General features: G+C 42.7%; 1 protein-coding gene across 1 annotated transcript in view; it reads left to right on the forward strand.

Annotated features, from left to right (window-relative positions):
* LOC106583187 (testis-expressed protein 264 homolog) overlaps positions 1–23,432 on the forward strand; it is a 159,127-nt gene that overhangs the window by 126,853 nt on the left and 8,842 nt on the right. The window contains exon 3 of the mRNA XM_014167091.3: positions 15,186–15,378. Coding sequence (XP_014022566.3) covers positions 15,186–15,378 — 193 coding nt within the window. The remainder of the gene's footprint in view (positions 1–15,185; positions 15,379–23,432) is intronic.

A 23,432-nucleotide genomic window follows, 5' to 3' on the forward strand; every position in this document is an offset into this window, starting at 1 on the left:
TGTTAAGTGCCTTGTTATTAGCTGGATCTGAATTGGGTTTGGAGTAAAGAAGTGTCGAGCTGATCCCTAGAGAAGAGAGTAAGAGAAGAGATGAGAGGCAGAGAAACAATCCATGGTCAGTGCAACAGGCCTGATTGCCTCTCCTCTCCCCCCAGCTTGCCTCATCGATTCTGGGGGAGCTGGGAGGACCACAGCGGCTGCTGACAGTCACTACAGCTCATCAAGTCTTCCTGCTCATCGATCGCTTGGTGCAACTAGAGGTTGAACCCAACAGCCAGCCTCCATCCTCCACCCTCCTCTAGCCGAACCATAACCTGATGCCCAGGTCCATGCCTCTCTGCCTGGCTGCTGGTGGCCACACTGGGGTGGCGGACACAGATAGCAGATGTCCTCCCTGTGACTGTCTGGGCTTGTCTGGAAGGATGTGGAAAATAGAGGCAACACAAGGAGGACAGAAATACTCTGTGCTGAGGAAGTGTGTGACCGGCAGGGACAGTCACAATTGAACACCTCTATAGAGGTGTGAAAGAGTTTTTGTCCGTCCCCACTGAGAGAGAAGAAAGAGAGCAGGAGAAGGAGGGAGGGAGTAGATGGGTTATAAGGAGGAAGGACACTGGCTTTCTAATGGTACTGAGGGAGTAAATAGGCCAGGGGAGAGAGGGGACTCAGGGGACTCTCAGCAATTGTCACCCTGCCTTGCATTTGTATTAATTTTCCTCTGTCTGCCCGGGGACCAGCTATAAATGGACTGATCAGCTCTGCTCTGTGTGTGTGTTCCTGTGTGGACTTTAATGAGCAGCCCCTTGCCCACAGTTTGGGGCCTAACTAGGCTGCACTCGGTCACTGTGAATGTGGGACGGGGATGGCCCTGCTCTCTCCTATCTCCCTTCTGTTATTCACAAACTGCTTCTTAGCCAGCTCTCATTTGCTGCATTCGTTGGGGAGTGTCTGTACACCACCTTCTACAACTGGATCCTGGACTTCCTGACGGGCAGATCGTAGGCTGTGAGGATTGGCAACAACACCTCCTCCACACTGACTCTTAACACAGTGTCCTCATCCCTCTGCTGTACTCCCTGTTCACCCACCATCAAGTTTGTTGACAACCCCACAGTGGTTGGCCTGATAACCAACAACAAAGAGCCAGCCTATAAGGAGGTCAGTGAACTGGTATTGTGCTGCCATGATGACAACCTCTCCCTCAATGTCAGCAAAACAATGGAGTTGATTGTTGACTTCAGGAAGCAGAGGAGGGAACATGTCCTGATCCATATCAATGGGACTGCAGTAGAGAGAGTCATCAGTTTTAAGTTCCTCGGCATCTACCGAGAACTTGACATGGACCAACATCAAGTGGGCGCAACCCCGTCTTTACTTCCTAAGGTGGCAGAAGAAATTGGGCATTCTCCAAATGCTACCGCTGCACCATTGAGAGTGTCCTGACCGGTTGCATCACGGCCTGAAACGGGAATTGCTCCATCCACGACCGCAAGGTCCTCCAGCTGGTGGTGAAGACAGCCCAGTACATCACTAGGACTATGATCACACCCATCCAGGACATCTACTCGAAACGCTGCCTGAGGATGGCCTGCAGCATCATCAAGGACCTCACACACCCCAACCACAAGCTGTTCCACTCCCTTACCATCGTGCAGATGGTATCGGAGCTTGAGGTCTGATACCAACCGGCTCAGAGACAGTTTCTATCTACAAGCCATCAGACTGTTGAACACTTGAACTGGACTGACCACCTGCTCGGATTCTCTCCACGTTAGCACAGATGCACACGGACACATCACAACTGCCGCTATCAGACTCTTATTATGATTGCTAAATGCAGCACAATTTAAACACTTGCTAATGATCATTCTATATAATTACCCAGTTGGAACCATGAAAAGATTCTTTAGAATAACTTTAGATAGAGAAAGTGAGACGGAGTAGAGAGGGATCTCATCATTTTGGGGGGAAGGCCGGGGGGGGTCAAACAGAGACATAACCGAGACCGACAGAGAGGGATTTCCACATTGTGTGACAACTTTTTAAGTTTTTTCACCTGTTACAAATTCTGCTTTCTATCTGAACGGGCATTTATAGAATGCAGTCCATTAAACCCAATTTCTCTTGTTTTGATTTGTGCATTCGTCTTTGTCATGCCTTCTATCTGGCTAACATTTGGAATGATAAACTCTTCGCCACGCCATAGCTGAGAGGATGACAGATTTTTTTTATTTGTTTGTTGTCGTATTGCAGCAGCTCCTCTTCACAATCCATATATGACACCTAACCTTTTTTTGGACAGAGGGAAAAGTGGGCTTTGGGGACATCTCATTAGCCAATGAGGAGATTAGGTGTGAGAGAGGGACTGAAGAGATTTAGGAGGATATGATGGGTTCTCTACAGATAGATCAGGGAGAATGAGAAGGTGATCCTTCACTAAAGGCTGAGCAAATATAAACTCTATGGGATTCATTTCATAGTCTTTTACTCTGATAACAGTATTGTGCTTGGGTTTCTACTATGCTGCTTGTGTACTGAAGACCCTGCACAGTTTTCTTTATCTGAAAAACTAGAGCACTTTACTTTCAAAGAACTGTATGTTCCTGACGTGCACAGCCATTCAGTTCAAAGACCTCTACATGCTACAGTAGGTTTATTCATTGAGCGTTACTGTAGTGCATTCCTGCTGTATTGCTCCAGTGTTTGAATGTCCAGCTAAACTATATAGCGGATGATCTCCAGTCAGAGCTGTGAACATTTGATGTGTTCTGGCCCTATAGACACCCCTGAGAGACGTGACCTGCTGCTCCGCTTTCTCTCCTCTCGCCTCTCTCCTTTCCTCCCTCACTCTGCTGCTGTCACTGGGCTAGTCACAGAGACGATAGAGAGATGGCAGATGAAAATGAGCAGAATGAATGATGAGCCTATCACAGAGACCTTTTGAAACGCTCTCCCCCGTGTGAAGGACAAACAAGGCTACCATCAAACACATCTGGAAATTAAAAGGCTGCTTCTGTATTGGCGTCTAGCCTAAGTGATTGAAAGAGGGAGAAAGGTGTCTTAAAGACCCAGAAGTAGTGTTGCTTTTCAGTTTATTACCAGTGGTTTGTGTAAGGCCTATGTACTGTACTGCACAGTGCTCTACAGTTATTGATAAATGTTGAATAGGCAACCTCTACTGCTTCTAGGGCTAACAGTTTCTGTGGCTTGAATGCTCCAAGGGTGGTGTTACAGTACCTGTGTTTCCTTCACTCCTATAGTGTCTATGAAGAGGGAGGCTGTCTACTCTCGGAGCAGCTGTCAGAGAGAGTCACGACAAACCCCCACGAGACCCTCCCTCCTCACTCTCGTGCTCTCTGTCGCTCTATCTGTCTCTCTCTCTCTCTCCTCCTAATTTTCACTGTCTTACCTCCAGTCACACCAATACTTAATGAACTTCCCAATGAAACAAATTATCCTTAACGACGCAAACTCGTTCCTTAAAAATGTTTGCTTTCGAGGACAGAAAATCTAATTAGGCAGTTTGTATTGAGGGAGTTGAACCTTGTCCTTGTATACCAATTGACTGCGGTTTCTCTGTCAATTTGTGCTTGCTCCATTTTTTTGTCTCCGCTGCTTCGCTCTTCTATCTCTGGGTTTCTTTGTCTTGTCTTGGTCTGTTTGAATTAATTAGTCAGGGATTTCACCATCGATCCAGGAGGAGGCTGAGGCTCTCATGATAATCTGCCTTCATTGTAAGCAATCGCTTGTTAATTAATTTCGCAGGACAGTTTTCAAGTGTGGTGCTCCGTGTCCAAATGCTCCATCCTCCAAACCTTCACTCTCTCTCCAGTAGTAGGGATAGTTTTTATAATCTGTTGCAATAGCAGCTTATGGATGCTCTGATAAAAGTATTTTCACTGAAACGTTGGTGTGAGATCAGTTACATTGTTAGTGGAGCATCCAAGATCACCAGTGGGCTGGATGTGTGTGAGTTTTTTTCCTTTCTAGCTAATGGATGTGTGTCATGTAGGTGACGTGTTTCAGGGATGTTTCTGCTCTGTTTTGATGCAGATAACTAGGGAGAAAAGAAGTATAGTTAAAGCACAGTCTTTTTATCTCTGATAACTTCCTTGTTCCTCCTCTCATGTCGGTCGGTCTCTGTCTAGAAGGCTTCCAGCACAATTATCTATTTTATTACACCATACAGCACACTCAGTGAGAAGTAATGAAATGAAATCTGAGAAAGTTTACAGGTTGGAACCAAGTGTTCCTCACTCTCTGTGTGTGCTGCTGGGTTTGCATGTGGTTAGTAGTAGGGATGCACGATGTATCGGTGAACATATTGGAATCGGACGATATTAGCTAAAAATGCCAACATCGGTTATGGCCTGATGTCTAGTTTAACGTCGACGTTAAAAACCGATGTCAAAGCTACCGTGCATACCTATATAACGTAGGTACATTACGTAATGACGCCACGTAAGATTTTGCGCTACACGTGCAACACAGCATTCCTAACCTAGCCCACAATGTCTGCTGTGTGGATTGAGCAGTCAACAAGTCGAGCAGTCATTTTAAAGAGTACGAAAATTTCAGCGAGACAACTCAAAGGCGAAATCCATTAAAGCCAAGAGAATGGAATTCATTGCCCTTGACAATCAACCGTTCTCTGTCGTGGGTGATGTTGGCTTTCGTCGACTGGTCGAGCACCGGTACACACTACCAAGTGCGCTATTTTTCAGATGTTGCCCTACCGGAGTTACACAGTAATAGCGTAACTGCTATTAGCTTCACGATATACATACTATTGAACGCCGTTTGGGTCTTTGAGTGTCAAAAAAGATACAGTAGCACGGTCAAAGCTGTACTAAAAAGTCTGCAAACAAGCAAACACCGGTCACGAACGATGTGTTTACAATACCGCGGTGGTAATAAAGCATCATTTGTTCGACCGCAACTTCTGGAGTAGCTAGCTTTAGCTTGGTACCTAGCTAGCATCAGTACAACCAGCCTGAAAACAATGATGAGTAGAAACTGCAGTCATTTTCATTATTCTTAGCAATGGTTTAGGAATCCTTGTGAGTAAGTATTTTCTAGGATGCCACTTGGCTAGTGCGACTCGACTGGACCGGGTTATGTGTTGTGTTCCACAATAGTGGAATTTGTGGTTTGCCTTCAAAATAAAAGATGTCATTGACAGTGATGCAAATCAATACAAATATTAAAATTATGACATACTTTTATTTTTAAGGCTAACCGCAAAGTCCACTATTGTGGCTAATCCTTATTGTGGCTAGCTTCACATAGATGGCTCCGACCACCATTAATCAAATAAGAACTGTCTTATAAATTTGGGTTATTTTAGATGATGACACCTAGCTATATAGTTAGCTAGCTAACTGTAGCTACTGAAACAGATTGTCGTTTTGCTATGTTTTTGGGGAAGAACATTGTTTGCATCCATGAACTAGCTAGCTTCCTTTTTCTATGATCAGCACTGTAAGTGCGCGAGACAACTTTACAGGCATCATAGCATACGTGTCAATGAATCATTGTGACATATAAAATATGAGTGATAGTGTAATAACTACGTAAAGAATGTATGAACGCGTTAAATTATTATGTGATGTGCGGTCATATTCAGGTCCTGATTGGTCAACAGGCTTATTTGACACGTCAAATAGTGTTATTTGACGTGTATCTTCTTTGATTAGCAAAGACCCAAACGGCATTCCGTAGAAATCCTGGTTGAGAATGAAACGGCACAGCAAGTAAGTGAAAGAAATAGGTTTTGATTGTTTTACTGGTAATGGGGACATGCGTAAATGCCAACAGAATAACTTTTGTGTGTGGTGTGTGTGTGTGTGTGTGTGTGTGTGTGTGTGTGTGTGTGTGTGTGTGTGTGTGTGTAACCTTTATTTAACAAGGCAAGTCGGTTAAGAACACATTTTTATTTACAATGACGGCCCGGACATTGGGCCAATTGTAAGCTGCCCTATGGGACTCCCAATCATGGCCAGATGTGATACAGCCTGGATTCGAACCAGGGACTGTAGTGACGCCTCTTGCACTGAGATGCAGTGCTTTAGACCGCTGCATCCATGTGTTTGTTTTGACTATTTAACTGTACTAGATTGGTTAAAAGGACGGTAAAATTTTAAGTATCTGAGGGGTTTTTTGGCAAGGAAAATATCGGTATTGGCCAAACATGTCATATCGGTGCATCACTAGTTAGTAGTTATCACTGATACACTGCACCTCGAGATCAGGCTCATAGTCCAGACTAGGAAGTTTTCACACTAAGCATACCAGTCTTTGGTTTGTACAGTAGCCTGCGTATTCTGTCAGGGAGGTAGTTCTGGCCTCCGGTTCAGTTGAATGGCTGTTGTTGTGGATGTCAGTCCTATATATCAACCATAGCATGTTGGTTAAATAATCTATAAAGCATTCCTTCATTATAATACATAGGATGAGATCAGAACGGAAAGACGCATGGGTGAATTGTAGTGGGAATCGCTGGGTAGATGAGCACAGTGTGGGAAGAGTAGATATTTTCTTATCAGACTTCACAGCTCGATATGAAGAGAGCTTTCCTCCTATTAAGATTTGTGTATCTAGAAGCTAAAGCCTAGTTTGATTTTCAAATAGCCTGTGTACACAACTCTGTGTCTTTAGCTCCATAGCCTGAGATCAGCTCTGTCTTTAGCTCCATAGCCTGAGATCAGCTCTGTCTTTAGCTCCATAGCCTGAGATCAGCTCTGTCTTTAGCTCTATAGCCTGAGATCAGCTCTGTCTTTAGCTCTATAGCCTGAGATCAGCTCTGTCTTTAGCTCCATAGCCTGAGATCAGCTCTGTCTTTAGCTCTATAGCCTGAGATCAGCTCTGTGTCTTTAGCTCTATAGCCTGAGATCAGCTCTGTGTCTTTAGCTCTATAGCCTGAGATCAGCTCTGTGTCTTTAGCTCTATAGCCTGAGATCAGCTCTGTGTCTTTAGCTCTATAGCCTGAGATCAGCTCTGTGTTTTTAGCTCTATAGCCTGAGATCAGCTCTGTGTCTTTAGCTCTATAGCCTGAGATCAGCTCTGTGTCTTTAGCTCTATAGCCTGAGATCAGCTCTGTGTCTTTAGCTCTATAGCCTGAGATCAGCTCTGTGTCTTTAGCTCTATAGCCTGAGATCAGCTCTGTGTCTTTAGCTCTATAGCCTGAGATCAGCTCTGTGTCTTTAGCTCTATAGCCTGAGATCAGCTCTGTGTTTTTAGCTCTATAGCCTGAGATCAGCTCTGTGTTTTTAGCTCTATAGCCTGAGATCAGCTCTGTGTTTTTAGCTCTATAGCCTGAGATCAGCTCTGTCTTTAGCTCTATAGCCTGAGATCAGCTCTGTGTCTTTAGCTCTATAGCCTGAGATCAGCTCTGTGTCTTTAGCTCTATAGCCTGAGATCAGCTCTGTGTCTTTAGCTCTATAGCCTGAGATCAGCTCTGTGTCTTTAGCTCTATAGCCTGAGATCAGCTCTGTGTCTTTAGCTCTATAGCCTGAGATCAGCTCTGTGTCTTTAGCTCTATAGCCTGAGATCAGCTCTGTGTCTTTAGCTCTATAGCCTGAGATCAGCTCTGTCTTTAGCTCTATAGCCTGAGATCAGCTCTGTGTCTTTAGCTCTATAGCCTGAGATCAGCTCTGTGTCTTTAGCTCTATAGCCTGAGATCAGCTCTGTGTCTTTAGCTCTATAGCCTGAGATCAGCTCTGTCTTTAGCTCTATAGCCTGAGATCAACCCCAGACCCATATGCTTTTTACATGAGGAAACAAGATGAAATAATTTGATGAAGTAATAAGACCAATTATTGTGCAGCACAGGAGCCACTTAAAAGCCTCTTTCACCCAGAAAAACACTAAATTTTCATCAATGCTTTATAAAGCTCCTGAATTATTGAGGAGCGGGTCATGTAACGGGGAGAAAAGTAACACAACCACGTGCACTATTTTGGAAGGATTATAAAGGCTTTGTTACTACTGTCAAATACAGTAACCGACATCAGCATACTGCTCATCATAATATGCTGTTCACTGGCTGCCTATTTACAGAGAAATATACATAGCAACCCAATAAACATGTATTGTATAATTGTGATAACCAACATGTGTCCTTGTCTAATGGTTTTTAGTCTCTTCTTTGCATGTGGTTATGGCTATTCTTAGCTAATGCTCCAGAGGAGTTAACAGTTACGCAGACGTACTGTGCTGTTCTATGCTAAGCTCTCCTGTGCTGTGCTGTTCTATGCTAAGCTATACTGTGCTGTGCTTTATATATTCAAATAGGTCCACTCTGTCCTCCATATGAGAGCAGAGCCCATCTCTGTCCCAGCAGCCCCTGATTAAACCTCCAGCCCCAGACTGAGCAGGTTAACTGGAAGCATGTTTACTCCTGTGCTGCCGACCATGGAAATGGATCTCCTCCAACCAGGAACACAGCGATGCAGGGAAAAGGGCAGGGGGAGGAGGAAGGAAATCCCACATCCTCCCATTGTAATTAAAAACGTTCACGCCAGGAGCACCATTTTGATTATGACAGGCCAGTTAATCTATCTCTTTTTTTATTTCCTCTGCGGTGGGAGGGAGATATCTGATTGCGTCCGAAGAGAAAATTAACTACCAGGAGACAAAGAATGTACTAATCTATTTATAATTAATTAATAATGCATGTGGGTGGTAACTTTATTTATGTTTGGCTGCCAAATCAGGGAATAATTATGGTGTGGCAGAGGGCAGGATCAGTGTGGGTGACAAATAGAACAGGCGGGGGACCGATGGGCCGTAAATCTAACGGCCACTGTTGGCCATCCATTATTCACAAGCTCTTTCTTAATGATTAAGTGGTTAGGGAGTGAACGTTATTTATAATAACGGTTACATGGAGAAAATCTGACCTCTGAAATGAAAATGGATTGGCCCCACTTCAGCAAAATCTATTTTACCTAAACCCTCCCTGAACTCTTGAAGAAGAAAAAAAACAAGTGACCCTCCCCTATACCCATAATAATAATTAAAACAAAGTGGATAGCTGAGAACACGTTAACTCAGTGTAACATTGATGTGGAAACTCTCTTATGCTCTGCTATTGCACAATTCTAATTTGTACCTGTAGGTCACATAAAGCTATCCCCAGTAAAATGAGCCCACCACCTCCACTGCTCACACCTAATCCAGTCCCCACCTGTGACTGAAAACAGGGGGAGAAATGCCATTTGAAAAGCTCTCTCTTAAAAACGTAGAATGCTGTGTAAAATAGCTAAAAGGCTATAAAGTAGCATTTACTGTTAGTGAAGTTTCTAGGTAGCAAGTTAGCGTACACTAGAACTCACTGGGCTAGTCATTGTGTAAATGACAGGAAGAAACACATTCATAACCATAATGTGGCCTTTTAGGCACACTTGATGTTGCACGCCCAGCAGAGAATCAGAGATGAGGGGCAGCATAGGGCACACATGGATATTCACTGAGTATTTCAAACATTAGGAACACCTTCCTAATATTAACCTGTCTCCTCCCCTTCATCTACACTGATTGAAGTGGATTTAACAGGTGACATCAATAAGGGATCATAGCTTGCACCTAGTCAGCCTGTCATGGAAAGAGCAGATTTGAGTCTATAGAATGGAGCAGCATAAACAAAGGTCATTGTTTTGTATACTCAGTGCATAGCCTAATAAGCAACTCATTATAAAACACTGAGAAATATAGAAATGTCATCAATTACAAATTACGTGACCCTCCCCTATTTATATACCTTTATTTAACTAGCCAAGTCAGTTAAGAACAAATTCTTATTTACAATGACTGCCAACCGGGTAATAGTCGGTTAACTGCCTTGTTCAAGGGCGGAACGACAGATCCCACCATGTCGAACTAACATTAGCTGTCACCGTTTATAAAATTGTACTGAAACTTCCTGTTTCCATCACAGCTGTCATGAACATTTTTTTTATACGGTATGACTTTACTAGCATAAACCACGTTTCCATCCACAGTTATGTCTCTCTCTCTCTAATGGATGCATTCTATTGGAGATGTTCATCCGTTAAAGCAGTGTGTGTGGTAGTGTGATCGTCTGTTGTGTCCTGAAGCTGTGGAGGTCTAGGAGGTTAATTACTTTCTCAATAGAAGATATCTCTCAGCTTTCATGTCATCTTTATCAGTCACAACAACACCGGCACACAGACACTACAGCAAGTCCTGATATGTCCAGGAAATATGCTCTATAATTTGAACACTATTGGTGCCTTTAGAGAGGATTTGTAGTGACATTTGCGAAATGTCTCTAAGGGTTTTACAAATCACCTCTGCTCTGTGTTGATCCCTGCCATTGGTAAACCAATGGAATTCATCCTTATTTGTATTCACCTTGATTTTTGAATGACTTCTACTTTTGTGAGATGGACTTTAATTCAAATCAGGCTTTAAATAGCCGCTTGACAATAACCGGGCTAGGGACAATGCTAGCGGCAGAGCGGTTTGTAACAGAGTCTCAGCAAACCATTACCTCCTGCAATAGTGGCAAATTCTTCTCTACTGGTTATATTCACAGGAAATAATCACTTGTTGAGTCAAAAATGATTATGCCATCAGATTGTAATCAACATAATCCACTGTATCCCCAAGTATTTTACAGTGACTGGCTTCTCTGCTCTGTGTTTCAGTGACTGGCTTCTCTGCTCTGTGTTTCAGTGACTGGCTTCTCTGCTCTGTGTTTCAGTGACTGGCTTCTCTGCTCTGTGTTTCAGTGACTGGCTTCTCCGCTCTGTGTTTCAGTGACTGGCTTCTCCGCTCTGTGTTTCAGTGACTGGCTTCTCCGGTGTGTGTTTCAGTGACTGGCTTCTCCGGTGTGTGTTTCAGTGACTGACTTCTCTGCTGTGTGTTTCAGTGACTGACTTCTCCGGTGTGTGTTTCAGTGACTGGCTTTGCTAGTGTGTGTTTCAATGAGCTGTTGAGCTGCACACTAACGTCATCCTGGGGAAAGAAATCTTCTTGATTGTTCTATCAGAGCAATGCTATTAAAGATATCAGAGACCACTAATGCAGCTAATATGTATTATCTAGTATGTTATTTTATCTGTCAAATCAATCTTAGTAAACGCTTCCCTCTGCCTGTCACAGTGATGCCACAGTATCTATCATATACTACAGGAGTGTTGCTGAAGTTTGAAGAGAAATGCCCCTCGTTTCTCCTTGTCCTCACCCGACCCACGCTATAAAAGTTTACATATGGCAGTAGCCCTGGGGGCTGGGGGGTTTATCTGTAGCAGGTGATTCATACCACGGAGGAGCAGAACTAGCTAGCTACATACGTACTTAACCAGGATAAGATTAAAACTAGTGATGCACCGATATGACATTTTTGGCCGATACTGATATCCGATATTTTCCTTGCCAACAAAAAAAAACTAAACCGATATTAAAACATTTTGCGGCCTTTTAATCATTCTAGTACAGTTAAATAGTTATCACACACACGGGCGCAGCAGTCTAAGGCACAGCATCTCAGTGCAAGAGGCGTCACTACAGTCCCTGGTTCGAATCCAGGCTGTATCACATCCGGCTGTTTTTTGGAGTCCCATAGGGCGGCGCACAATTGGCCCAGCGTCATCTGGGGTAGGCCGTTATTGTAAATAAGAATTTGTTTTTAACTGACTTGCCTAGTTAAATAAAAGGTTACACACACACACACACTGACCAAAAAGTTATTTTGGTGGCATTTACGCATGTCCCCATTACCAGTAAAACATAATCTAAACCTATTTCTTTCACTTACTTGCTGTGCTATTTCGTTGTTCATTTGTTCAGTCGTTTCATTCTCAATCAGGATTTCTATGGAACGCTGTTTAGGTCTTTGCTTGTCAAAAAAGAAAACAATGACCAGTAGATAACACTATTTGAAGTGTCAAATAAGCTTGTTTACCAATCAGGACCTGAATGACTGCACGTCACAATTTAACACGTTCATACATTTTTTTACGTAGTCATTACACATTGATTACACTATCACTTGTATTTCATGTTAGAACGATTCATTGATGCTGGTAAAGTTGTCTTGCGCACCTACAGTGCTGGGGAAAAACAAGGTAGTTAGCTCATGGATACAAACAATGTTCTTCCCCAAAAACATGGCAAAAGGACATCTGTTTCAGTAGCTGTATAGTTAGCTAGCTAACTATATAGCTAGGTGTCATCATCTAAAATAACCCACATTTATAAGACAGTTTTTATTTGATTAATGGTAGTCGGACCCGTCTATGTGAAGCTAGCCACAATAAGGATTAGCCACAATAGTGGACTTTGCAATTACCCTTCAAAATACAAGTATGTCATAATTCTACTATTTGTATTCCTTTGCATCACTGTCAATGACATCTTTTATTTTTAAGGCAAACCGCAAAGTCCACTATTGAGCCTCATCCTTATTGAGGCTTTTTTTTATAACATATAACCAAGTCCAGTCTAGGCTCACTAGCCAGATTAAGTTAGCTGGCTGCTTATAATGTTATCTTTGGGCAACAGAGTTAAGTTGCTGGCTAGCTATTATTTTCATGAACTAAAGTTCAATTTCAATAGGCGAACAACAAGTGGCAACCTAGATAATACTTACTCACAAGGATTCCTAAATCATTGCTAGGAATAATGAAAATGGCTGCAGTTCCTACTGGTCATTGTTTTCAGCCTGGTTGTACTGATGCTAGCTAGGTACCAAGCTAAAGCTAGCTACCCCAGAAGTTGCATTCGAACAAATGATGCTTTATTACCAACGCGGTATTGTAAACACATCGTTTGTGGCCGGTGTTTTTTGTACAGCTTTGACAGTGCTACTGTATCTTTTTTGACACGCAAAGACCCAAACGGCGTTCCATAGTATATATGTCTTGAAGCTAATAGCAGTGAAGCTATTACTGTGTAACTCCAGTAGGTCAACATCTGAAAAATAGCGCACTTGGTAGTGTGTACCGGTGCTTGACCAGTCGACGAAAGCCAACATCACCCACGACAGAGAACGGTTGATTGTAAAGAGCTATGAATTCCATTATCTTGGCTTTAACGGATTTCGCCTTTGAGTTGTCTCGCTGAAATTTTCTTACTCTTTCAAATGACTGCTCGATTTGTTGACCGCTCGATCCACACAGCAGACATTGTGGGCTAGGTTAGGGATGCTGTGTTGCACGTGTAGCGCAACAATTTATGTGGCGTCATTACGTCATGTACCTACGTTATATAGGTATGCACGGTAGCTTTGACATCAGTTTTGCACATCGGCGTTAAAATAGACATCGGTCGATACCGATGTTGGCATTTTTAGCTAATATCAGCCGATTCCAATATGTTCACCGAAATATTGTGCATCCTTAATTAAAACCAATCAATCCCCTCGTTCACACTGCCACCCTCGCCCAATAAAATAAATGTATCACCAGTCCTCTCCTTCACCCCTCTCTCTCCATCTTGTCTCCTAAAGTGGAGAAGGGACAGCACACCACAACCCACTGCCTCCATCTCCTGAATATATATTTGTTAAAATATTGTTATAAAAAAGAAATGTATCATTTGTACAGTTCTTTATTACACATTTTATTATTTGTCACATTTGACTGTGTAAAACCTTGCAGTGCTATTTTTTTTCTTTAAGAGTGAGGTGGATATAAATTGAAATGTGATTGTTTGTCTCTCTGAAATGAAACCTTCTTGTGGTAGGTTTTAAACAAATACATGTCTGTCGTTAAACAAACCCATGCCATAATTAGATACTTAAAAAACACACCAATCTATTTCAGAGGGTCTTTAAACAAAAAAAGCCGAATTTACATGATTGAAAATTGATATATAACATTTTGGAAGTAAATGTATAAACTCCCCTCTTTCATCACACATCTGCCTCCCTCCACCCTAGGAAAGTGGCTATGTAGACATATGGCTCTATATAAATGGAATGTTAATGCCTGGCATGTGGAGGAACATATCGCACATGCCATTAATTCCTATTCATGCACCAGACATACTGTATGCAGTTTAATAGAGTGTTATGTCAGCACACTGGGAGGGTTTCATCATGTCGCTCCTCTCTGATCTTCTCTTCTTGTCTGATGCCTTCTGCGCATCTGCATAACACACTTAGCTTCTCATTGGAATGGACTCTTTCACATAACAGTATAGTTGAGCCCCGATGTAGCAGTAGTGGGAATGTGAGAAGCTAACGGCTCTCATTTTAAACCTGCAGAACCATGGTGATCATTGGGTTTTAGGAATTCAAGGACAACAAAACAGGTTGCCTTGAGAAGCCTAATGTGCTGCTTTCTTTGGAAGGGTAAAGTTCTTCTAAATTTGTCTAGAGGTTGTCCCTCTAAGGCAGCAATTTGCCCCTGCTCTAAGGATGATTCCATTTGCTGAGACTTATCCTCCATCAAAGGTCAATATGTGCTGCTATACACTATGGATCATAGCACTTGTGGAATATTGGTATATATCAATCCTCATGTTGACTACCTCACTACAGTGTATGAGGTTATACAGCATATTGATGCTGTGTAACTTAAAAAAAAAAAAAAATGTATTACCCTTTTTTTTAATTACAGGACTGTCTGCCTGATGTCTTTGTTCCAGACAAAAGAGATTGGCTCATTAAATGTAGTGTGTGTGTGTGTGTGTGCGTGCGTGCATGTGCGTGCATCTCTCACACAGCCTTGTTCTAATCAGGGTGTGCTGGATAAGCAAACTGCCTAGCTTTAAACATTAATGAGCAGGGAGTGAAGTAAAGGTTTAAAGCAGGGGGCAATCTTCTACTCCTGGAAAGAGTCTCTTTCAAGACTGTTTTGTGTTGCACTCTAGAGTGGGAGAGGAGAGAATTTAGCTTAAAATCAGTTTAATGGTTCACAGCTCTGTTTATTGTTATGGGAGAAATGCAGGGCTTAGTGATGTGGTACATGGTCAAGCTGACAAGTCTTTCTGGTCAACAGCAGCCGTCTTTAGAGAAGTACGTAGTCTTTCTTTAGAATAACTCACCCTACATTGTTGAGATAAGTGCTTTTTGGATACAGAATGGCTGAGCCTTAGATAAGCTCAGGAGTGGAGGGCAGATCTGACAAAATAGCCTGCCTCTTGCCAATGGGAATGAAACATGCAGTTTGAACTCTCTTTCTCTGTCTCTCTGTCTCGCTCTCTCTCACCCACAGGAGAGGCAGCTCCATGCCTGGCCATTCATTGAGATCAATACAGGGGACCTAACGCACTACATGGCTCCGCTGTCCTCCCAGAGTGGCTTCCACCACACTGGCTTCGTTGTGCCCGAGCTCGTCACACAGACAGCAGCCAAGACACCGGTGACAGAGGAGTCCTTGGACCAGGACAGAGGGACGGATATTTCAGGTACTTTAAGCCCCTCTTCCTTCCATACAACCACTGACATTGACCAACCAGGTGTGTTTTCCCCTGTTTGGGATGTAATGGGCTAGTTTAACTAACACCAAATATCCTTTAAGTTCTCATTCAACCTACCCAACCACAGATGCGTTTTAGCTAGTTTCATTCATAGCAAGAAAATAAGACAGTGGATGGCCAGTAAAGGAAAGAGAGACAAAAGCATTGAACAGCTTGTTCCACTAAGAGGTTTGTTTGAATTACTTCAGCAAGATTGAGTTTGTAGAGATTTAGCTCTACAGCTCTAGTCTATCCAAAGGTAAGGCTGTGTGTGAGATATCCTGGCTGTCTGTTGGTTCTTTATGTGACTGCAGGTATTTTGTACCCCACCGTGTTGATCCCACCCAACAGCCCCTGGAATTGTTCTGTCACTGTGAGTATGTTTCTTCAAGTGAGATGTTTTTTAGACCCGCCATTACTCTTTTAAACTTGACAGGGCCTTTAGGCTAGCACAGCGGTGATATTGACTTTGTCTTTGCACAAATACTTTTAAGAGAAGCAGTGGGGTGTGGGTGTGGGTGGGTGGGTGTGGATAAGACTGTGTGGGCTGGAGGTGTAGGTGTAGACTGAGATGGCTTGTCTGAGAGGAGGAGACACAGAGGATATGAGGATACCAGGGCTCACAGAGGCTGTGTCTAACCGCTCTTCCTCATAAAGTACACACCTTTCGTTTATCAGATGCCCTGTATTATGGGGGTTATTGTCTTTCCTGTGTTTTGTCCATTCATGTAATGATGTCTGGGTGGGTTCAGAACTGATTACCATGTTTAGTCTCTGCCATCGGTCACTGAGGAGTGCAGTGCCAGTTTGTCGATGATGACATAGACAGTTAGTGCTGTTCACAGCTTTGAATTTATTTGTACCCCCCCCGAATTGAGACAAAATGGTGCTCATTGGTAGAATTGAATATGTGGATGACAAAATATTTTGGATTTGTTCAATCAACAGACTTCAGAAAACCCAACTGAGTTCAGTTCACTAACAGTTTACTTTGAGTTTACTCTCTCCCTCTCTCCTTCCTCCTTTACCTCTCTCTCTCCCTGCCCCCTCATCTCTCTTCCTTTCAGTCTTTCCCTCTCTCTCGCTCTCTTTTTCTCGCTCTCTTTTTCTCGCTCTTTCGCTCTTGCTCTTTCTTTCTCTCTTTGCTTGGCCCAGTCAAATAGTGTGGACTTCTGGTGGTGTGGGAGTTTGTCTGGTGTACTGTGTTGTGACATCATGACCTGAGGATTTTTCACTTAAACTCTAAATTTAAATTGCTTGAATAATCAATCTGTCAGTCCCCCAGCAGATCTTGTTGATGCATGCACTTTCTATATCAATCAGTTTACACAGTGGGTCACCACAGTTCTGTAATACAGAAGGTGTGTGTGTGTTTTGGGGGGTGGTTTACAGATGCTGCACATTATGCTCCGATAATAATCACTCTGGATTCACCAGTAAAGCAGAAAATCAGCCTCCTCTTTAGAGAAAGATCCAGACTGGCTTGTTGTGTGTTCTCATAATGAGAGACGGCTCAATCAGTGGGTGCTGAGCTGTGTCTGATAGACCAGCCCTGGAAAACAACCTCCACACAGACCTTCCTGTGTCTGATAGACCAGCCCTGGAAAACAACCTCCACACAGACCTTCCTGTGTCTGATAGACCAGCCCTGGAAAACAACCTCCACACAGACCTTCCTGTGTCTGATAGACCAGCCCTGGAAAACAAACTCCACACAGACCTTCCTGTGTCTGATAGACCAGCCCTGGAAAACAACCTCCACACAGACCTTCCTGTGTCTGATAGACCAGCCCTGGAAAACAAACTCCACACAGACCTTCCTGTGTCTGATAGACCAGCCCTGGAAAACAAACTCCACACAGACCTTCCTGTGTCTGATAGACCAGCCCTGGAAAACAACCTCCACACAGACCTTCCTGTGTCTGATAGACCAGCCCTGGAAAACAACCTCCACACAGACCTTCCTGTGTCTGATAGACCAGCCCTGGAAAACAAACTCCACACAGACCTTCCTGTGTCTGATAGACCAGCCCTGGAAAACAACCTCCACACAGACCTTCCTGTGTCTGATAGACCAGCCCTGGAAAACAAACTCCACACAGACCTTCCTGTGTCTGATAGACCAGCCCTGGAAAACAAACTCCACACAGACCTTCCTGTGTCTGATAGACCAGCCCTGGAAAACAACCTCCACACAGACCTTCCTGTGTGTGGCCAGCCAGCCTATGACTCAAACACACTGCCTTGGATGGGTGGGCTTGAGGGGTGGCTGTACTGTACTGTACACACATCACTGCAGTACTGTGTGCTCAACGTCCCTCTAGAGAAATGACAATACAAATCATGTGCTCTTTACATATGATGATGATCTGACGATCACTGTTATGTAAATAACAAGGGACATAAATAACGATACTACACAAGTAGACACAATGGGTGTTGTTTTTTTATCTCATTGTCAATTGTTATTTTTTTTATTTAACCTTTATTTAACTAGGCAAGTCAATTAAGAACAAATTATTATTTACAATGACAGTGGGTTAACTGCCTTGTTCAGGGGCAGAACGACCTTGTCAGCTCTGGGATTCGATCTAGCAACCTTTTTGTTACTGGCCCAACGCTCTAACCACTAGGCTACCTGCCACCCCAATGAGATGATTAGTATTCTCTGCAGGTCTTACTACTGTACCTCAGGGGACCTGTTTCACCAAGTGTGCCCGTGTGAGGAGGATGTGCTTTTGCATGTCCTCCATTCCTTTCATTGCGTGAGTAAGGTATTTATTTTAACACCGTGAACGTTGCAGACTGTACATGCTTATTCACAGAAGCTAGTTTGTGAGAAATTGTTAGCCCAACTGGGTGTTTCATTTTGGAGCACAAACTCAGGAGATAATATTTACCATGTCGAGGGTAGTTATGGAATATTATGCTTTCCTCCTATTCCTAGCTCCAACTTCAAACTATGGGATCATACAGTGAAGAGCACCAAATAAGCTTCATCTGTCCTTGATGAACAATAGTCTGTTCTCAGAGAGCTTGTTGAGCTGAACTGGGGTCTGGGTCTATATGACATCATTACCCTCCAGAAGTGTTACAGAAATGGCTACAGTATAATTTAGTCCTACTGAATGTAATTTATTTATAATTACTGTATAATTACACAACAATTGCTACATTTTCTATGTAATTGTTATACAATTAGGCCTACATATGATTGTGTTGTTATAACCCCTCCTCTCCAAACTCCCAGCTTGCCTCAGTCTTGTCTGTCTCTAATTATCTCCTGCTCTCCTTCTTTATAGTGTAACTCTCAAACTCTTATTTAGCCTTTGCCCAACCCCTTCAAATGTTAAAGTTGTGGGTGGGGGGAATTGCTCATAACTATTCATTTTTGGGGAGTATAAATGTAGTTGTTCCTGATCCCAACACCAGAAGTCCACTGGCATGCTCTGATAATAAAACGATGTGCATCAGGAGCAAGTAAGACTCTGACATCTATTGCCACTTGCGCTGTAAATTTGAATCCCCTATGCGGCACAAGAAAAATCTTTGAAATGTGAATTCACATTTATTGTGGTATTGTGTTGGGAACCCGCAGTATTTACGCAGTAGCTCTTTTTCCAACAGTTAAAATGAACTCACAGATTGGTCTTGTGTACTATATAAAACCTACAACTACTACCAAGGCAGACCCTCTCACAGGTATGCTTTCACTTTTCAGAATTAGAAGTGTGTGGGCATGGGATGAATATTGTAAATAAAGGATTTGAAAAAGAAATATATCTACCCCATGTGGTGTTAGAATTCACAACCATTGAACTAACTTAGCAGACTGCGCCACCAATCAGTCATAGTGGTTGAGAAAAAACAAAACGAATTGACATGACTACCATTGTCATCTATTTCTTGTTATGATAGCGGTAGCTATGAATCTAAACGTATGATCCTCATAGCCTACATGTTTTCTTTCTTCGTAAAAGCACATAGATGTGTATGAAACGGTAAGCAAAAACGTTGAATTTGGTCATATGCGTTAATGTGCCTTATTGCCTTTATAATTTTGTGTAATGTCAGTAGTCGAGTCAAGGAAGCATCATGCAAAATATATGTGACTCGTTTCAAGAAACTAGGCGTATGTCGTGGGTCACTACTTCACAGGAGAGCCATTTGAATGTAAACTCTTTTTTTTTTAATCAAAAAGTGTTTTTTGGCAGAAATTCCTTCTGGAACATGTGAACTTTCATGTGCCTTAATAACAAACTTGTATGCCATCTGTAAATAAGAATACAATTGTTAAATTACGAGCCTAGTTGGTCAGCAACTTTCCCACCAGCCATGATTGGCTGAGATAATGAGTGGGCTGGACATGCCGAGAGAGGAGTTCAGATTGGTCTTCCATATAGAGGGCTTCTGTCTATTTGAGCTGGTCAGTCTGTGTTGGTAATCCTGTCGAACGTGACTTAAAAAAAAATGTGTATCATGTAGTGGAGCTGCATACATGTTGATCTCCACTTTCTGGAGGATCAAGTTTTGAAATCCAGTGGAATTATAGTGTGATAGCTAAAGAGATGGCGAAAACACCTGTCTATGGACTACATCTTCAAACTAAGGGCAACCATGGCATGGCATCCGTGACAGGGAGACATGTCCATCGTGCATGATGATGTATACGGGTAAGATAGTCTAGCTACAGTGAGGGGGAAAAAGTATTTGATCCCCTGCTGATTTTGTACGTTTGCCCACTGACAAAGAAATGATCAGTCTATAATTTTAATGGTAGGTTTATTTGAACAGTGAGAGACAGAATAACAACAAAAAAATCCAGAAAAACGCATGTCAAAAATGTTATAAAATGATTTGCATTTTAATGAGGGAAATAAGTATTTGACCCCTCTGCAAAACATGACTTAGTACTTGGTGGCAAAACCCTTGTTGGCAATCACAGAGTTCAGACGTTTCTTGTAGTTGGCCACCAGGTTTGCACACATCTCAGGAGGGATTTTGTCCCACTCCTCTTTGCAGATCTTCTCCAAGTCATTAAGGTTTCGAGGTTGGCGTTTGGCAACTCGAACCTTCAGCTCCCTCCACAGATTTTCTATGGGATTAAGGTCTGGAGACTGGCTAAGCCACTCCAGGACCTTAATGTGCTTCTTCTTGAGCCACTCCTATGTTGCCTTGGCCGTGTGTTTTGGGTCATTGTCATGCTGGAATACCCATCCACAACCCATTTTCAATGCCCTGGCTGAGGGAAGGAGGTTCTCACCCAAGATTTGATGGTACATGGCCCCGTCCATCGTCCCTTTGATGCGGTGAAGTTGTCCTGTACCATTAGCAGAAAAACACCCCCAAAGCATAATGTTTCCACCTCTGTTTGATGGTGGGGATGGGGTTCTTGGGGTCATAGGCAGCATTCCTCCTCCTCCCATCACGGCGAGTTGAGTTGATGCCAAAGAGCTCAATTTTGGTCTCATCTGACCACAACACTTTCACCCAGTTGTCCTCTGAATCATTCAGGTGTTCATTGGCAAACTTCAGACGGGCATGTATATGTGCTTTCTTGAACAGGGGGACCTTGCGGGTGCTGCAGGATTTCAGTCCTTCACGGCATAGTGTGTTACAAATTGTTTTCTTGGTGACTATGGTCCCAGCTGCCTTGAGATCATTGACAAGATCCTCCCGTGTAGTTCTGGGCTGATTCCTCACCGTTCTCATGATCATTGCAACTCCACGAGGTGAGATCTTGCATGGAGCCCTAGGCCGAGGGAGATTGACAGTTCTTTTGTGTTTATTCCATTTGCGAATAATCGCACCAACTGTTGTCACCTTCTCACCAAGCTGCTTGGCGATGGTCTTGTAGCCCATTCCAGCCTTGTGTAGGTCTACAATCTTGTCCCTGACATCCTTGGAGAGCTCTTTGGTCTTGGCCATAGTGGAGAGTTTGGAATCTGATTGATTGATTGCTTCTGTGGACAGGTGTCTTTTATACAGGTAACAAACTGAGATTAGGAGCACTCCCTTTAAGAGTGTGCTCCTAATCTCAGCTCGTTACCTGAATAAAAGACACCTGGTAGCCAGAAATCTTTCTGATTGAGAGGGGGTCAAATACTTATTTCCCTCATTAACCTCTATGGGCTAGGTGGGACGCAAGCGTCCCACCCGTGGTGCACTCCATCAACAGCAGGTGCATTTCAAGAGCGGCAAATTTGAATCCAAATAAATGTCAAAATTCACATTTTTCAAACATACAACTATTTTACACCCTTTGAAAGATAAACATCTCCTTAATCTAACCACGTTTTACGATTTCAAAAAGGTTTTACGGCGAAAGCATAAATTTAGAGTATGTTAGGACAGTACATTTACAAGAGTTGTGTGTAATGTTTTGTCAATTCAAAGACAGGGTCACCAAAACCATAAAACCAGCTAAAATGATGCACTAACCTTTTACAATCTCCATCAGATGACACTCCTAGGACATTATGTTAGACAATGCATGCATTTTTAGTTCTATCAAGTTCATATTTATATCCAAAAACAGCGTTTTACTATGGCATTGATGTTGAGGAAATCGTTTCCCTCCAATAACCGGCAGTCAAGTCAGCAACACAAATTAAATAATTAAAATTAGAAAACATTGGTAAAATATTATATTGTCATTTAAAGAATTATAGATTTACATCTCTTGAACGCAATCAACTTGCCAGATTTAAAAATAACCTTACTGGGAAATCACACTTTGCAATAATCTGAGCACTGCGCCCAGAAAAATACGCGTTGCGATACAGACAAGCCGTCATGTTGGGGAGATCTAAAATCGAAAATACTATGTAAATAATCCATTACCTTTGATTCTCTTCATCAGATGTCACTTCCAGGTATCACAGGTCCATAACGAATGTAGTTTTGTTCAAAAAAGCTCATCATTTATGTCCAAAAATCTCCGTCTTGTTAGCACATGATCTAAGCCCGCCGGACTTCACTTCATGAACGAGGGGAAAAAATATATTTCCGTTCGTTCAAACATGTCAAACGTTGTATAGCATAAATCATTAGGGCCTTTTTTAACCAGAACATGAATAATATTCAAGGTGGACGAATGCATTCTCTTTTATAACGTATTGGAACGAGGGTACCCAACATGAACTCGCGCGCCAGGTGTCTAATGGGCCATCATCGTTCCATGGCTCTTGTTCGGTCAGATCTCCCTCCAGAAGACTCAAAACACTTTGTAAAGGCTGGTGACATCTAGTGGAAGCAATAGGAAGTGCCAAAATATTCCTCAGTCCCTGTGTTTTTCAATGGCATAGGTTTAAAGGTAATACAACACGTCAGGTATCCACTTCCTGTCAGAAAATGTCTCAGGGTTTTGCCTGCCAAATGAGTTCTGTTATACTCACAGACACCATTCAAACAGTTTTAGAAACTTTAGAGTGTTTTCTATCCATATATAATAAGTATATGCACATTCTAGTTACTGGGTAGGATTATCCAGCCGTGCAAATACTGCCCCCTAGCCCTAACAGGTTAAAATGCAAATCAATTTATAACATTTTTTACATGCGTTTTTCTGGATTTTTTTAGCTAGCTAGCTGACGTTAGCTGACTGGCTCGCTATCTAACGTTACGTGTATGATGTTATTATTCGTATCTCAGAGCCGTTTGCTTTGCTCGTTAGAGCCTAATGTTAGCTAGCTAACATTGGACCCGGTTGGTTAGCTACCACTACTAGCAGATTCATGCGAGTCGTAGTAACGTCTTGAGTTGGCACAATGTTCATTGTTCTTTAACTAGCTAACGTTGCGTGACTTGTATGATCTTACACGTTGTTTACCGAGCTAGGTTCATTGTTTACCTAGCTAGCTAGCTACATGTCTTAAGCTAAAGTGTACTGTTAGCTAGCTAACTTTAGCTGGCTGGCTCCCTAGCTAACGTTACGTGTATGATGTTATTATTCGTATCCCAGAGCCGTTTGCTTGGCTAGTTAGAGCCTAATGTTAGCTAGC

The sequence above is a fragment of the Salmo salar genome, chromosome 22, assembly GCF_965601325.2.
Source record: "Salmo salar chromosome 22, fSalSal1, whole genome shotgun sequence".
NCBI lineage: Eukaryota > Metazoa > Chordata > Actinopteri > Salmoniformes > Salmonidae > Salmo > Salmo salar.